Source organism: Ambystoma mexicanum, chromosome 7q (genome assembly GCF_040938575.1).
Source record: "Ambystoma mexicanum isolate Mex_15411 chromosome 7q, UKY_AmexF1_1, whole genome shotgun sequence".
NCBI lineage: Eukaryota > Metazoa > Chordata > Amphibia > Caudata > Ambystomatidae > Ambystoma > Ambystoma mexicanum.
In genome coordinates this window covers 561,598,839-561,616,832 of record NC_090941.1, presented here as the reverse complement: position 1 = coordinate 561,616,832, position 17,994 = coordinate 561,598,839, and the positions used below count along the sequence as shown (strand labels likewise).

General features: G+C 49.6%; 1 protein-coding gene across 2 annotated transcripts in view; it reads left to right on the top strand.

Moving 5' to 3' along the window:
* The window catches only part of INTS6 (integrator complex subunit 6), a 1,045,054-nt gene that overhangs the window by 705,306 nt on the left and 321,754 nt on the right, over positions 1 to 17,994 (top strand). For both annotated transcript variants that reach the window (XM_069640441.1, XM_069640442.1), the window contains exons 12-13: positions 12,739 to 12,954; positions 13,344 to 13,470. In XM_069640441.1, coding sequence (XP_069496542.1) covers positions 12,739 to 12,954; positions 13,344 to 13,470 — 343 coding nt within the window. The remainder of the gene's footprint in view (positions 1 to 12,738; positions 12,955 to 13,343; positions 13,471 to 17,994) is intronic.

Below are 17,994 nucleotides of genomic sequence, written 5' to 3'. Positions count from 1 at the left end.
ATGAACCAGTCAATAGAATTACCAACGTTCTTTCAGAATCCTTCAAATCTGGGAGATGGAACCCTGCACACACTGGATGTACGCAGAGCTGTCATGTTCTACATGGAAAGAACTCGACCACTTAGAAAGACTAATCCGTTTTTCGTTTCGGTGGCAGCAGGAAGAGAAGGAGACAGTCTCCAAATCCACCATCTCTAGGTGGATTGTTAAATGTATCACAATCTGCTACACCCTTGCTAAGAGAGAGCTGCCCTTCAAGCGTAGAGCACATGATACTCAGGGCACGGGGTCGTCCATAGCATTCATTGCAACTGTTCCCCTTGAATCTATTTGCAAAGCGGCAACCTGGAGTTCTGCACACACCTTTACAAAACACTATTGCCTAGACACTCATTCTAGGTCTCATTCTGAGGTGGGACAGGCAGTACTAAGACATCTTTTCACTACTGTTCCTTCTCACAACCCACCTCCAACTCCAGGTACTGCTCGCTAGTCTATGCACAGCATGTGATTCTAAGTAGATTAACAGCATCAGAAGACATGCATTACTTACTGTAAAAGCATTTTTGATGGTTGTATCTGCCTATATTCACATGCGCCCACCATTCCTCCCCGCTCGGATGGAAGGAACATAGACGTCTTACTACTTTCTCTCTTTTCTGTACTCACAAGTCCTAAGGCTCCTGCATGGCAGAAAAAATACAATCCGAGGGACCTCGACGAGTAAGGGATCTTGGGTACACTACACTTCACGTAGGGATAGTGTTACAGGCACGCCCATGTCGGCAACCCCTTTCGATTCTCGAAAGACCAGATGCAATACTCTGCGGTTACCACAGGATGTCGGACCATATGCACAGCATGTGAATCTAAGCAGATATAACCATCAGAAATGCTTTTACAGTAAGTAATGCATGTCTTATGTTACAAGGACGAGCTGACTTTTAATGGCTGATGGCAGTGATACCTTTGATTAATTTGGTGTACCTTTACCGCAGGCTGTGTGCTCCCCTGGGTGCTCATTTTACCAAAATGGGCCATGCCTTGTTTTTTCTCCATTTTAGTGTTCCTTGTCCCTCCCCTGACATCATGGGTGTGAAATTCCTTTGTGTTATTTTTATCTTCGGCGGGTGTCCTGTGGACTCTACACCCAGGCTCCAGAGTGTCTGTGAAGGCAGGAAGTGAGGGAGGAGTCCAGAACTCTGCAGCCCTTTGTCTTCCAGCTGACTGACTTGGATTGCCAACCCCCCTAAGTTTGAATGTTGCAAGGCTGTTTGATTGGCTGGGTTCCTGCAGAAGAGGCTGATCCTGGAAGCTGAAGAGGTAGTCCACCAGTGGAGGCAAAACCGAAGAGGATAATGAAGGAAAAGCGGTTCAGACGATTTACAGCAACTCAGCCACCATAAAGCACCCTTGGGTACCATTTTTCTCAAAATGGTCCTGGTCTTATTTTTTCGCCATTTCTTTGTGGAAAGGCCCTATTTCATATTTACTATGCGTGTCAAACCAGGTTTGGTCCCTTAGTTCATTTAGCCTTTGGTGGGATTCACAAGTGAAACCCGTCTCTGGCTCCAGGGTGTCTGGAGGGGGCAGGAAGCAAGGAAGGTGCCCGAAACTCACCGTGGTTTGTCTCCTAGGAGACAGGAATGCACTCCTAGGTGATTGGCCGGCCGGCTGTCTGACAACGACAGCCACCCTGCTGGGTGACTGACAGCTAGGCTGGAATGAATGGGAGTTAGCTGCATAAAATGCAAGGCTTTTTGGCTTGGGAAGCCGAGTCGACCACTGGACGAAGGAATCCGAAGAAGAACTTGAAGAGGATGCCTGCTGCAACTCCTGGACCCTTGATTTGCCCGGTGAAGCCCTGCTGCTGTGTTGCAACTCCAAATTCGTATAGATGGAGAATCTACCGCAAGAACGACTTCTCCCTTTGAGTTGGTGGGACTAATTAACTCCAAAGTAAGCCACATGGACATCCTAAACACTAGTCGAGTATCCAATGCAGTCGTTGCTGGAACAGGATAGCCCGGGAGATGAACACCAGTTTGTGTGCATTGTTTTCAAGCTGGCCACAAGCTCCAGGAATATCCTCTGGACTGCCAGGAAGCAGGACTGTCCGTGCCTAAACCCCCTCAACAGAGTGCGGGCCCCAGACGCAAGGAAAGCCCATCTCGACACCCAGGATCCACGGTGTTGGTATTTGCTGTAGACGTGAGGAGCTGAAACACCAAACAGTCACTTGTTTGAAGTTTGCCGGTTGCGAGCGGTGACCGTCCCATTGCAGTCCAGGAGTCCCCAGAAGTCCTCCCTCTTGTCCCCACGAATGAGGCCCAGGAACAGCGAGATCTGCAGAGCTGTACAGGAGCAGAAGTCATCTGCTGCACTTTTTCTTCAACCTAAAGGTACTGTAAAGTCTAAGAGAACTTGCCTCTTGTTGTGTAGCCACCTGTCCTCATTGGAAACTTGCTTGGTTGCATTTGTAGTTGCTTGCAGCTTCTTTACTTCACAAGCCTAATCGGCTTGTGGCCCTACTTTTTAGACATTGGAAAAGACGTTCTACTTACCAGCAAGATGCTTCAGTTCACCTTAACTTTTGCTAACTTAACATTAGCTGGCCTAGGCTCCCTGAATGACTCTTCTCTCTTCTGCTTATGTGTTTGCCTTCCTTCCAGGAAAGGGTTAACTAACTTTGCATTGGGGGTTGTTTAGAAAGTACTTACCTACTTAAGAATAACTGTGTGAGTACTTGGTTTATTCTGAACTCTCTTCTCTTTAACACTACTCCCAAGAATATTCTAAATGCAACAGTGATATATTAATGCCAACAGCACCCTAGCTGTTGAAGTCACCTAAGGGTGTAGGTCATGCTTCTCCAGCATGGGGTCTGGCATGGTTTCACATGCTCATGTATATTCCCTGTCAGACTGGGAATCCCATCGGTTTCAGTTTCATTTCTGAACTGTCTTTCCCCTAACAACCAATCACTGAGCTCTTTGTCATACTGTCCCCAGCCAATGACTGCCCTCCACCTAAGCCACTCTTCAGGCAGCCATCTTCAGATTTTTACCACACATTCAAGGTTTGGGAGTCCTCGTGTTTAGCTCTCAAGCTTTTACTGCGTTTTTCGCTTTTGGAAGAGTATTGCTCTATTTTCCGGTCAATCTTGCCTTGTTCTCCGTCGATCAACCTATCCGTTTAATGGGGACCCGTTTTCTGATTCTTCAGCGCCCCTCAAAGGCGAATTTCATAGTTTCTTCGTGGAGGCTTCCACAAGATTCTTTCAGGCCTACGCTGCGTGGACCATGTCGGAGGAGAAGGATACAACTACCCTGTTCAAGATCTGCTCCAGCTGCGACTCGCGGAATGTCTTTTCGGACGATAAGTATTCTGCATGCCTTTACTGCCTCTACCCGACGCACAAGGAGGATTGTGCGTTTTGCCAACAGATGCTCCCTCGCACGATGAAGGATCGGCACAGGCAGCTGAATGAGTGGTTACAGCCCAAGGCCCCTGTTCTGGTTGGGTCCCAACTGCATGCCTCTCCCAGTTCCACGAAGACTGAGCAGGCTTTTAAGACCTTTGAGGGCACCCCTCCCATGCGGATCCAACAGAAGGCTAAGCACTGTGATTCCACTGTCACCGGGAGCGCCGTTGCGACAGGCTCCTCGGTGGCCAGGGCTCGTTCGACTTCTCCAGCCAACGCTCAGGATGTTCGACCTAGAGGAAGTCTGATCATCCGGGCAAACTCGCGGAGAGGCCCAAGTCCGTTCTACTGGAGAAGTTCAAGGGGTAGCGGGACTCGAACCCTCCCCCTAAGGAGAAGGCCAACCAGGACAAGGCTCTGGCCCCGACCGTGAAGGCCTAGGTGCACCCGGCGAAGCCCCAGACTTCCATCGAGGGGGTGGTGGTGTCTCTGGTGAAGGCCGCCAAGACGGTCCCGCAGGACGCGACCCCCTAAGACCACGGTGTCCCTTCATCCCAGGAGAGAGGCTGCGTTCTGGCCCATACAGAAGACCCCAAAGAAGAGGATGCCCGTCATCTCCCCGAGACCTTCACCGCTGGAAGCAACGAAAAGGGGGGGGGGGTTGCAGTGGCCCTCAAGGGTACAGATATTTCCTGAGGAGGAGCTCCCCTTTCTACAAACCATACAGGAGGATGGTAACGTAGAGAGCAGGCCCTACGACGAGCGTGCCTACTAAGGTGATGACGGAGAGGACACGGTCGAGGAAGAGCAGCATGGCGACAGGGGCCTGCATACACTGCACTGCATACGCTGGTCTCTAAGATTCAGACAAGGATGCCTATTGTTCCGGCACCCCCACCCCCCTCACCCCACCCTCCCCTCCCCTCCCCCCCCCGACCCCTCGAGGGATGAGATGGACCTGGACACGCCGAACACAGGCACGGACGACGGCAGTGGGTTAGGGGACCTCCCATCTCCGCCGCCCAGATCTTCACTGCTGAATGAGATTGGCTCGTTCCACTTGATGATCTCCAGAGCATCTGAACTTTTTCAGCTCGCTCCCAAGGAGAAGGAGGGCTTCCTATATCAGCGCAGATTGTCGAAGAGGAAGACCATCCTCTCGGTCCCACTCCTGGATAACATTTGGAACAAAGGTTTGTCTCTCATCAAGGGCCATTCCACAGCCCCGGCGAAGAGGGATTGCGCCCAAGTGGTTACGGGCCCAGCCTTCTCCGGACTCTGGTGTCTGTGGCAGCCACGAAGAAGTGCTCTGGTGGTTCAGCCTCGGCGGCCTCCACCCCACCGAACAGCGAGGGCAAGAAGTTAGGTGCCATGGGACGACGGGTCATCTAGTCTGCAGCGACTACCATCAAAGCCGCCAACGCCCCCTCGCCATCGTGGCTTGTTACGACTGGGAGTTTTGGTTCAAGATCGCTCCCATCCTGGACTTCCTCCCCGACGACTAGAGGTTGGAAGCGCTGGAAATTCTACAGGAAGGTGAGGTGGCGTCAGACCATGCCATCACGGGGGCCACGGACATCGCTGATGCAGGGTTCCACCAAATGGGCAACAGCGTTTGCCTTCGTCGTGGCTGGCTCAAGGCCACCAACTTTTGGCAGGACGTTCAGTCGCATGTGATGGACATGCCCTTCGGGGACAATTTATTCGGGAAGGCTATGGATGAGTCTCTCCAAGCCATAAAGACTGAGACGGCAGCCCTTCTGAACCGTCCGTGGCATTGGGCCCCCACCCGAGCACCCTAGTGGGAGGCCGGCTGGTGAACTTCGTCAACGTGTGGAAGACCACCTCCACCGACCGTTGGGTGCTGGACGCTCTCGTCCATGGACACACCCTGGAATTTCAACAAAAGTGTCCCCAGATCCACCGGTGGCTCGGCAGGAGAACCACGTCCCTCAGCTGCTGCTGGAGGATCAGGCCATGTTAAGGAAAGGTGCAATAGAACTCGTCCCAAAGAGGCTCTGGGCCTCCATGTTCTCCAGGTACTTCCTTGTCAAAAAGATCGGGGGCTGGAGGCCCATCCTCTACCTTCGTTGACTAAACAAATGCATCCAGTCCCAAAAATTCCAGATGGTCCCTCTTCAGCACGTGCTCGGACAGCTGGAAGGGGGGGTGGGGGGACTTCCTGTTGTTGCTGGACTTGGTGGATGCATACTGCTACATCCCCATCCACGAGGGGCACTGCAAGTTCCTGCGTTTCGTGGTTCAAGGGAAGCATTTCCAAATCAAGGCCCTTCCCTTCGGATTGAAGTCAGCGCCAAGGGTCTTCACCAAGTGCCCGGCGCCAGTGGCGGTGCAGCTGCGACTACACTGGATTCATGTCTACCCTTATCTGGACGACTGGCCTGGCTCATCCGGGCCACCTCGAAAGAGATCGCAGTCGATCACACAGCAAGAACCGTTTGCCTACTGATGGATCTGGGGTTCTTGGCGAACTTTGCTAAGTCCTGCTTGACCCCATTGCAGGACGCTCTGTCTTGGATCCCGACTCAACACAGTGTCGTGCCTGGAGTCTCCGTCGGAGGAGAGTGTAGTGGCCATTTTGGGCAGGGTACAACGGCTGTTGGCCCTGAAGATCGACAAGGTGAGGTCCATCAAGTCTCTGCTCGGCATTTCGTCATGCATCCACCTGATTCGGCTGTGCAGGCTACAGATGCGTCCCCTGCAGGAGTTCCTCAATGCTCGTTGGATATAAGTGTCAGGAAGCTTCGAGGACAAGATCTCACTCGACGAGAGCTTCCATCGAGCGATACAGTGATGGGGAGTTTGCGCTCATCTATCCGGTGGTGCGGATTTCCAGACCCCACTGCACCAGGAGATGGTCAGGATAGACTCCTCCACCGGAAGTCTTCACGCAAGAGGCCTGGGGCTACCGGAGGAGAAAATGTTGCACATCAACGTGTTGGAGCTGCGGGCAGTGTTTTGGCCCTCAAGTCTTTCCTTCCATCCCTCAAGAGCATGTTGGTGCGGGTCTTCACGGACAATACCACTGAAAAGTTTTACATCAGGAAGCAGGTGGGCACCAGGTCCCCGGCATGCTCCAATGAAGCGCAGGACCAATGGCACTGGGCAGTCGCCCATGGGATGTTCCTCATCCTGTTTCATCTGGCAGGAGTGAAGAACACAGCTGCTGACGCGCTCAGCCGGGAGTGCGCTCTTGCTTCGAGTTGGAGCTTTGGCAGGACCAAGTGGATCACTTATGCCGCAGATGGGGCAATTCCCAGATCAACCTGTTTGCGACATAAACGAACACCAAGTGCCGGAGGGTCCCCAGCAGGTTTCCCCAGCGGGGGAGTATGCAGGACGCATTCTCATTCCCCTGGGACTGCCTGCTTCTGTATGCCTTCCCTCCATTGCCGTTGCTTCTTCGACTAATCAACTCAGACGGTCCTGGTGCAGGATGATCCTCATCGCACCGGCGTGGCCGAGGCAGATCTGGTACCCAGACCCTCTCAGCATGGCAACGTCCCCTCCAGTCAAGCTTCTGGTGGTCACAGATTTTCTAGCCAGAGAAGGAGGCGCAATTCTCTACCATGACCCAGGACCGCTGAACCTGAAGGCCGGGCTCCTGCAGCATTAGAGTTCGGGGGTTACAACCTCCCAACGGATTGCAAGGAGGTCCTTGCCAAGGCTAGAGCATCATCTACTCTTAAATGCTACAGACATAAATGGAAGAGATTTGCCGTTTGGGGCCCTGCACAGAAGATCGACCCTCTGAGTCACGGCTCCATAGGTGCTACCGTATTTGCTGTCGTTGGCCAAAGCAGGACTGGCCCATGCTTTCATCAAAGTTCATCTGGCGGCTATCTCCCGCTACACCATATCGCCGGGACGGTCATCGTTCTGGTCTCACTGTCTGGTTAAGGAGTTTTTCAAGGGACTGTTTTGTTCGTTCCCGCCAGTGAAGGCTCCAGCCCTGGCGTGGGAACTCAATGTGGTGCTGACTAGGCTCATAGGCCCTCTATTCGAACCTATGCCGACCGTTCCACTGAAGTTCTTGTTGTGGAAGACGGCGTTCCTCGTGGCCATCACATCTGCATGATGAGTGGGTGAGATTCAGGCCCTGTCCTGTAAGCCACCTTATTTGACATTTCACGACACGAGAGTGGTGCTGTGGACTCACCCCTCCTTCATGCCCAAGGTGCCGTCGGATTTTCATCTAAACAAGCCCTTGGTGTTGCCTGTGTTTTTTCCGATGCCTTTTTCGCCGGCCGTGAGGACTTTGCACTTGCTAGATGTGGCTAGAGTGCTTTAAGTTCTACGTGGACCGCACAGAGTTTCTGGAAGGTATAACAACTTTTCATGAACTTTGGCCCTGTGAACCATGTGAAGGCCCTCTCCAAGACTTCCATTTCCAGGTGGCTCTACGGCTGCATCACCCATTGTCACAGGTTGGCAAACCGTCCGTTGCCTGCTGTCCGAGAGCCCATTCGACCAGAGTGATCGCTGCAACTACGGCATTCCTGTCTGGTGTGCCCCTGCTGGACATCTGCAGGGCTGCTATGTGGCGGTCGACACACACACCTTCACAAGATTCTACTGCGTCGACAGGGATATCACAGAGGAGTCCAGAGTCGGCCAAGCAGTGCTGCGCAACCTGTTCGCTTGAAGGTGAGCCTGGTGAGGAGGTAAGAGATGCTTGTGTTGAGCCTTTGCCAACTCCTGAGGGTGTGAATGTGTGTACTGCTATTTATTCTTTATTCATGAGCATGTGAATCCATGCCAGACCCCATGCTGGAGAAGGAACCAGTTTCTTATCTGTAACTGTTGTTCTCCAGCATGGGTCTGGCATGGATTCACATGCAAACCCTCCTGCCTACCCCTCTGCAGCTTTTCTCTTGGTCCGCTTTGTGCTACCTAATCTGAAGATGGCTGCCAGAGGAGGGGCTTGGGTAGAGGGCAGTCATTGGCTGGGGGCAGTATGACTCCGAGCTCAGTGATTGGTTGTGAAAAGAAAGACAGTTCAGAAATGAAACTGAAACTGAGTTTTTACTTTACCGAGGATTCCCAGCCTGACTGGGGAATATTCATGAGCATGTGAATCCATGCCAGACCCATGCTGGAGAACAACCGTTACAGGTAAGTAACTTGTTCCCTGTGTGACATCCCAAATGGGTAATTGCTGATTTAGATAACTAAGAGTGTGTATTTTTGGAGTGTATTTGTGTGGTTTATATTGCTCCCTTTTGAAGAAGGCTTACTATAACTGACTGGTAAATAAATTGTTTACTCAAGAAACCTTGTGTGTAAGTTTATTTGAATACTCGTCACTGTGAATCTCTGTGTAACTCCCCCTACAGCTCACTTTGACCCCTCTTGAGATCAGCCTGGCTGCTCCACATGCTACAAACCTGTGTAGTGCAGACTTATACCAAAGGTTGGGTTTCTATATTGCCAGAAGGTCAAGGTGGTTGTTAACACCCATCTTAAATGGCTAAAGACTGAGCTGATCCTAGTGATTTAAATGGCTTACTTATGTTTATTGAATTTATATAGCGCTTTAAGCCAAAGCGATTTACAATATAACCAGTACAAGAGTAAGAAAAGCATATTACAAATATGAGTCAAGTCATTAGAACAACATGTAGAAAAATTTACATGGAGGAGGGGCAGAGTGGGGGAAGGTGAAGGGGGTTCCAGAGTTTGTATTGTGGTCTGGGAGTGGGAGGAAGGGGGGACGGGGAAAGGAAGGTGGAGTGGTCTGGTGACCTTAAAGTTCAAGTGGTATCCGTGGCAAATTTGAGGTCCTGAAAGGGGGGGAGGGGAGTTAGAAGGGGAGAGGGGTAGGGAAGGGGAGTTCGGGGGGGGTGGGGGCGGGAAGGGCTTTTAAGGAAGAGCGGAAGGATGGGTAGGTGGGGGGAGCGGATGGGGATGGAGTTCCAGTTTTGGGGGGGGCCAAGAGTTGGAAGGAGCGGAAGCGTGAGGAGGTACATGGGGCTGGGGGTACAGAGAGGAGGTAGAGGTCTGCTGAGCGGAGAGAGCAGGAGGGTGAATAAAAAGAGAGGAGGGAAGAAAGGTGGGGGGAAGGTCATGGAGAGTTTTGTAGACAAGGCAGAGGACATGAAATGTCAGTTGTGAGAGGAGGGGAAGCCAGTTGAGTTGAGAGGGAGAGGAAGAAATGGAGTCTCGAGGGCCGAGGAGACCTAGAGTACAAATAGAGGAGTGGTAGTTGGATTTTAGGGGAGTTAGGCGAGAGACAGGGAATCCAAAGAGGAGTGAGGAGCAGTAGAAGAGGCGGGAGAAAATAAGCGAGGAGATTAGGAGTTTGGAGGCATGGAATGTGAGAGAGGAGCGGATCTTGCGGATGTTGAAGAGGTGGTGACGACAGGTTCGGGAGGTTAGAGAGATGTGGGTGGAGAAGGAGAGAGAGACCAGACCAGATGGAGGCCAAGATTGCAGGCAAGGGTAGATAACCGGAGGTTAGAAGGTGGAAAGTGGATGAAGGGAGGAGGGAAGGAGAGAGTGTGTTGGGAGGGAAGAATAGCACCTCAGTCTTGTCAGTATTGAGGGAAAGAAAGTGGGATGACATCCAGTTTTTTATGGCTGTGAGGCAGGAGGAAAGAGTGTGGTGGAGGTCAGGTGTGAAGGAGGAGAAGGAAAGAAAGAGTTGGTTGTCATCAGTGTAGAAGTGGTGGGAAATGCTGAAAGAGATTACTGGTGAGAGAAGGGAGGTGTAGAGAGGGAAAAGTAAGGATCCTAGCATGGATCCCTGAGGGACACCATAGTTCAGGGGGAGGCTGCAAGAGGTACGGCCGCCCCAGGAGACGTTGAAGGATAGATTGGAGAGGTATGAGGAGACCCAAGAGAGAACAGAGCCTTTAGCTGGAAGAGGACAGACTGCTGAGAAGTAAGGGATGATCTACCGTGTCAAAAGCTGCTGAAAGATCGAGGATGAGAATTGACGATTGCTTAGCATAGCGGGCAGTGAGGAGAGAGTTGAGGACGTAGGTGAGGGCAGTCTCAGTGGAGTGTTTAGGGCGGAAACAGATTGAGAGGTGGGGAGAAGGGAGTTTGATGAGAAGAGTGCAGAAAGTTGAGAGTATGCTAGGCGCTCAAGGAGCTTTGAGATGAAGGGGAGAAGGGAGTTGGAGGCAAGGAGAGGGCTAGCAGAAAGTTTCTTCAGGATAGGGATTATGGTGGCGTGTTTGAAAGCAGAAGGAAAGGTGGAGGAGGAGAGACAGGTGTTGAAGAAGGCGGTTAGGTAAGGAATCAGGAGAGGGTACATTTTGGGGATGAGGGAAGTGGGGATGGGATCAGAGGGGGCGGCGTTGGGATGAGTTTTGGATAGGAGATGGGAGACACATGCAGGGGTGATGGGAGACAAGGTGGACAAGTTGGCGGAGCTGGGAGAGGGGGAGGGAGAAGGGGGAGGAGGAAGGAGAGGAGAGGATGTTCTAGCAAAGAGATAGAATTTTGGATGAGAAGAAGTTAGCAAAGTCGGAGGGAGAGAGGGGAGAGGTAGTGGGAGGGTCAGAAGTAGGAGGGGAAAGAAGGCGGCAAGGATGAGAGGCTTGTGAATGAAGGAGGGGAAGAGTAGTAAGAACGCTTGCTAGATGAGAGGCAAGAGTCATAGAGAGAGTGCTATGAGAAATAAGAGGATTGATTGGTCAGAGAAGGGGATTTGATCCACCGTAGTTAGAAGCGTCGGAGGAGGCGGCGCATGGACAGAAGGTGGGAAGAGAGCCAGGGTTGGGAAGGTTTGTGTGAGGGGGGGAAAAGGAAGTAAGAGAATAGAGTTGGTCAAGACTGGTGGTAATAGAGGATGACAGTGAGGAGAGGGTGTTGTCCGTTGAGAGCGAGGCGAAGTTAGAGAGGGGGGGGAGAGAACAGGAGTCGAGGAAGAGAGTAGGGTTGACGTTGCGGAGGTCACGACGAGAGGAGGAGGGAGTGGAGGTGGGAGACAAGGGGGGAGGAGTGAGGGAGAATTACTTGCTCTTGATTGCTTTCGGAATGCTGTGCACAATATGCATTTTGTATGAGAATGTTTAAAAGTGATTCCAAAGGTTGTATTGGAACATGGTGTGAGCATCTAAACTGTGATTTACAGTGACCGACACTTTAGCTTCCCCCTCTTGTTTCACTGACCTCCATTTGCCCCGAAACCCTGAGTAAGTCCTCATCTTGGTCCTCGCTGGTAATGTAATTGCATATGTCCCTGGGGGCCCTCTAAATCATAATGATATGCCCTAATGAAGGGTTGGTCTGCGTGCATACCTTACTACTGTGCCAGGGGAGTTGCTAGGTCTCGAAGACCCGGGGCTAAGCTGATGTCGGAACTGTTGGGACTGGGGGCTAGCTAGTCTTTTGGCTGTAGCTCCTTAGATTCTATCCGGGGCTACAATCAAAAGATCAGGGGCTATAGGCCCCGTTAGCCCCCCCCCCCCCTAGCAACGCCCCAGACTGTTGGTAATCTCTCATCCCTTATTTGGTTCAGCAGTATCCAAAGACTAATTGCTGCCATACCTATGGGCTAGTTTTCCCTTTGGCACTCTTCCTCAATCGCTCAGATAAGTGCCAATATACAAAATTCAAAACAGCTGAAATACTATTCCGTAGAAAATTTATATATTTGTGTTCCCTTATCCTAACAATGCTTACATACATTTTAAAGTCGCTTATCCTGAATCCCTTCAGCTTACTTTAAGGCTAGCACTGCAGGCTTGTGCAGAGTTGTCTCCATACAGTACATACCAAATCAGTTGAAACTTAATTTCCTTTCCTCTTTAACTCCAGAATGTTAATGGCTATCTATGTTAAAAAGGAATATACTCGAGGATTCACAAGTGTTAATCTAAAATATTCTTAAGGGAAGTACTACTGTCACTTTCCCTCAGCAGTGGTCAGTTCAATATCAACAAGCCAATGTTTATTCAGGTTTTTGATCAGTTTAACCTTTGGGTTTGGAATATTTAAACGTGTATGGGTTTTAAAGTATATTCCATTTTGCTACACTATTTGTAAATATGGTGGTGCTGCAGCTGCTCCACCCCTTAATATAAGTATGACTAACTCCATCTATAGCATGCGGTTTGTCCTCAAATTGCCATACCTATTATGAAGTTGTGACTGCGAATTGCTGAACCCAAGTTGATGTCTTTCTTTGTGCAGGTAAATACCACAATGTTACGGTGCACAATATTTTGATATTTCGCGGCAAGGATAAGCTCTAGACTATGTTCTGAACATAGAAATGTACAGTTCACGTTTGATATGCCATTGTACTCACCTGTCTTATGTTTTTCAATCTTTTTGTTTAGGCCAAAACAGAGTGTGATCGAGTAATAGGATCTGTTGGCAAAAAGGTTGTACAAGAGATTGGCATTAAGGTGAGGAGCAGATCACATGCTCTATCACTTGCACAACGGAAGGACTTTAAGGAGCTGTTGCAAGGAATAACTGGTGAAATCCCTCATCGACTTCTGGACCTCAACATGAAGGAGTATGCAGGTTTTCAAATAGCTTTACTAAATAGAGTAAGTACTGTTTTTGTAAATAAATGCATCTTAAACAGTTTACTAGATACACGTATTGGATCCCCACGCCTTACTGAACTGAGTATAGCACAGGGGCAATGCGCTGGTCTTGAAAACAGGTTTGAATCCCAGATACGCGCTTAGAAACTGGCCTCAGGTACGGTATTGGGCTTGTTATAAAAAAATGTATTAAATCCATAAACTACTATTGAAAATGTTGTCGTTTGATATATTACTCCATTTTGATGTTTAGTGTCCACATTTATGCACAGTAGTACTTCTTAGAATTGTTCTGTTGCAGTACGAATGTTACTTTTACATTTTTCAACACTTGTAAATAAGAACAGCTGTTGTATTTTCATTCTTTTTTTTTTTTAATTTACCTGCAGGATTTGAAACCTCAGACCTTCAGAAATGCCTATGACATACCCAGAACAAATCTTTTGGATCACCTGACAAGAATGCGATCTAATCTTCTAAAGTGCACTCGAAGATTTCTCAAAGGACAAGATGAAGGTTAGATATCTTTCTTTTATTTTTAGTTTGGTTTTATAATGGCTGGTTGGACAGCTTTACAGCATACATTGTTTTGTGGACTTCTATAAACAACAGATCCACACTACACGTTGTGATAGGACCAAAAAGTGATGGGTCTATTACCTCTTTTAAACAAGGTTTGTGCCAACCTAGATGCTTATTTTTAAAACACTAATGTATGAAGGGACGTGTGAGACCCTCTGTCATAGAAGTGGAATCTGATTACTTGTTGCTTTAGACAAATCTTAATTATTGGCCAGGTTTGGCAAATGATGCCTATTGCTTTGTTGATGTGCTTTCCATTGAAGCATCAAGGGTGGAAAAAGGAAATGTTTATTACTGAAACAGACTAATGTACTCCTGGTCCATAGTCCACTTTCCCCCGGACTGCATGGCTCTGCCCCCCGCTTCCATCCCCTTCATATGTGGGGAGGGAAGTGTCCACCAGCACTGCATCAGGGCAGGAGCGCCTCCAAGATAGCTGCAGGAGCAGCTATCCCGCCACCAGGAAATCACAGCCAGCACCCAGAGGTGCAGCGAGACAACTAAAGAGCTTTGTTCCTATCACCTAGCCTCGTCCCGTGTGCTGAATCCACGGTAGACTACCTCACACCAGCCTCAGGTGCCCTGCTCCTCCAATACGGCCACCTTTGGGCCAAGTCCTGGTCTTTACCGCTGCCGCCATTCGCCTTGTTGAGCCTACCCACACTCGAAAATGGCCGCCGCAACATAGCGAAGTTTCTGTTTACTAAGGTTGCTTAGCAACCATCAGTTATGTCCCTATTTCCTGCTCCCGGCACGACCGGAAGGCGTGATCCAGCATCCTGCCCCTAAGGCACTGCCTACAAGGCTTAGCCTGTCTGTGCCTGGTCAGTGCCTCAGAAGGTAGTTGCCTGTCATCAACCAGCACACAGCAGCTGTAAAGGAACACTAGCATCTCGGAAGCACAAGCCACACTGCTGGTCAGGTACCCATAAAAACTCTAACTTTGTCATATTTCTCGTAAAAGCCATAAGCTATGGCTTCCCTACAGCAAGTCTCATGGATGGAACTATTGCATTAAGGGTCGCTGTCTACACACCCTAACATTGCTATTGCCAAATCTGCTTTATAAATGCTTGCATCCGTATTAGCCACAGAGTAGTGTTTTGCATATATTGTTCGCCCCACTGTTATTTAACTTGCTTTGCTGTTAGACCCTCTGTGGTAAGCAACACACCTTGAGCTTTTATAAAACTCTGGATAACTTCCAACTTAACTGCTTTCGTTAAACATTCTAAGCATAACTCTGCATCTGGCGCTGCACAAACTGTGTTTCCGCTCAGTTTCCCCATTGTAATGCCACTATGCACCTTGCCTATTTGAGCTACACCCGAACGTAACTGAGATGCTGCACACTGCACTGCCTATCTGCCACTAGCCTTAACTATAGCTGCTGCTCAGAACTATCACTTTAGCCTATATTTAACTAAGCGTATCTTATTGTCTCCAGCCAAACGTGCTTTGAATAACCTAGTAGTCATTTGTCAGGCATGATTTGAAATAGCCTACCCACCTTCATGCCGTCCACTGAGCTTTTGCCCTGCTGAACCACACACCCGCTGCGCTCCACTGCCCTGCGCCATGCACTGAATAAAGTGCCATCAAGACCGACGTTCAAACCCCTTGCTTGGTGATCGCCTCTCATCCTAGGTACTGGCTACCGCTATCCTCACAGTACTATTGCACCGTCCCACAAATGTCTAAATATCTTTTTCATTAATGCCGCCACAAATCACAATGCTGCAGGACCCCCTAAACGTTTGTTTTTGAAAACACGCCGAATATAATGGCTTACCTTGTCACCATGCACCATTAACATGTTAACACTTGTAGCCCGCCTATGTACAAAGCTCTGTCTATTACCGTATATGCTCCGGTTTGAGCAGCAATATTGTATTCCATCATTGAACGTGCCATTTATTGTTTACGCTACATGCTACTGTGTAATGCTCTGCTCTGTCCACCGCAATGGACTGTGATGTTAACCCCGGGCATAGCCATCTGATTAGATTATTAGTTACTCCAACCACCTTAGTATCCCACCACTGTCCTACTGCCCTTGGGTCTAGCCCACAGGTGTTCTGTGTAACTGCTTAGCCCACCATTGCCCCTGGGTCTAGCCCACAGGTGATTTGTGTACCTGCTTAGCCCACCATTGCCCCGGGGTCTAGCCCACATGTGATCTACAACCCGCACTCAGCCCACCTCCACCCGACTACCCATTGGACTAGCCTGCAACTCTCTCGCACCCAGCGCCTAACCCACTAGTAATCACCTAAGCCTATACCCACTCTAAATCACCATATTCACCACCCGAGAAGTACACCTCACTGAAATATGGCACCTTCTCTCCTTTGCTCCCACAATATTCCACCCACACCGTTCCTACCAGCGCTCTGCACGGGCAGTACTACTCCTAGTCACATCATCACTTGCCCGGGTAGTGTTCTCTCACACACCACCACTCCCCCTAAACCACATATCAATACACAAACTAACACTCGCCCCATGCATCTCCATGTGAGAAACCAGAGATTAGGCTGCCGCTCTGCCCGCCCCGCATCCCACACTAAGACCCTCCGTGCAACGCACTCCCAACACCACCAACCGACACCCGCACTCCAGCCATAACAAGCAAAACCAACACCCCTGATAGTTCCCATGCAAACTCTAAGCAAAGGGACAACCAGAAAACACAGTTCCACTGTGCACTCATTAACACGCGCTCCCTACCAGCACATGCAACAGAGATCCATGATCTTATTCAGGACCTAGACATACTAGCTATCACCGAGACCTGGCTACATGAAGCCTCCGGACCAGCTATCTGCCAAACCTCACCACCAGAGTACATCATCCTATGCCGAGACAGAACCTCTAATAAAGGAGGAGGGGTCGCTCTAATCCTCAAGGAAACACTCAACGCTAGGCAGCTAAAGACTAATGAAGCTGATAACTTTGACGCACTATCAGCTAAAATATCTCCATCACCTACACCATCACAATACATATTGTCTACTGCCCACCAGGCCCAACTCTAGACTTCAAATCCAACATCACCCACATCCTAGGAGACAACCTGAAAGCAAACTCAAGAGTCATACTCTTAGGGGACCTCAACCTAGGGTTCAAAGACCCAAAAGATAAAAAAAGGAAAGCCCTCCTAGACTTAGGTTTCACCCAACAAGTGAACGAACCTACCCACACCAAAGGTGGTATCCTAGACTGGATCGCCGACCATAACTTTGCGGCTCACATCAGCTCTAACACCCCTCGCCTGACCACCACCTACTGCACTTCTTCATACCAAGAAAAACAGGAGGTAACCCATACCCACCTGTACCAGCCACCATGGCCAGATCAAAGAAACTGCTCACTGTAGACCGGTTACTCCCACTCTTGGAAACCTCAGCACTCGCCCATCCTACCTCCAACGACCCAACAACACTAGTTGAGATCTACAACACCACTCTTAAAGAGATAGTGGAGACCATAGCCCCACTGGAAAAGAAAAAAGCCAAAAAAATACTGTTAACTCCTGGTTCACTCAAGGATGCACGGACCACCAAAAGAGCAGCACTACGTCCTGGCAAACAAATCCCTCCCCTCTCACAAGGGAGACATACCTCACTGTCGCCAAACAATACAAAAAAGCCATCTCCACAGCCAAAGCGGCCACATACAACGCCAGAATAGAGAAGGCTAACTCACAATCCAAAGAGCTATTCGCCATATACAATGAGCTTACAACCCCCCTCTCCCCCACCTGCCCCCCCTCACTCCCCCACCTCGGCACAACCCACCGAGAAATGTGCAACCTGGTATAACATCCAACATGCCATGTTAGACAAAATCAATACACTTAAAAACAAAATCAAAACCCAATTGAACAAACTGCCTAAAACTAGCTCACCACCACCTAAGCCCTCCACCAACACACCAGAGGGAAATGCTAATCACAGCAAAAATCCACCCAAACCCTTCAGATTTAGGGAAGTAACAATCCCTGAAGTCCTTCATATCATGAAACACACTAAACCATCGATATGCAAAGGTGACATCTGCCCAGCTAACTTAATCAAAGACTGTGCCACAGCTCTTGCCCCCTTTGTCAACACCTTCATCAATGCCTCCTTCGCCAACAGCACCGTCCCACCCACCCTTAAGGGAGCCTTAGTTCGGCTCTTACTAAAAAAACCTACCCTGACTCCCCAAACAACTATCGGCCTATTACCACCGTGCCATTCCTGTTGAAAATTCTAGGCAAGGCTGCATACTTACAGATTCAGTCCTACCTAGAGAAACACAACATCCCCGGAAAAAGGCAATCGGGGTTCCGCCATGGCCATGGCACAGAGTCCGCTCTACTTGACCTCAAGAACCAATTACTTGAGGCTATGGACAAAGGCAAAACATCACTCCTCCTACTCCTCTCAGCGGCCTTTGATCTGGTTGATCACA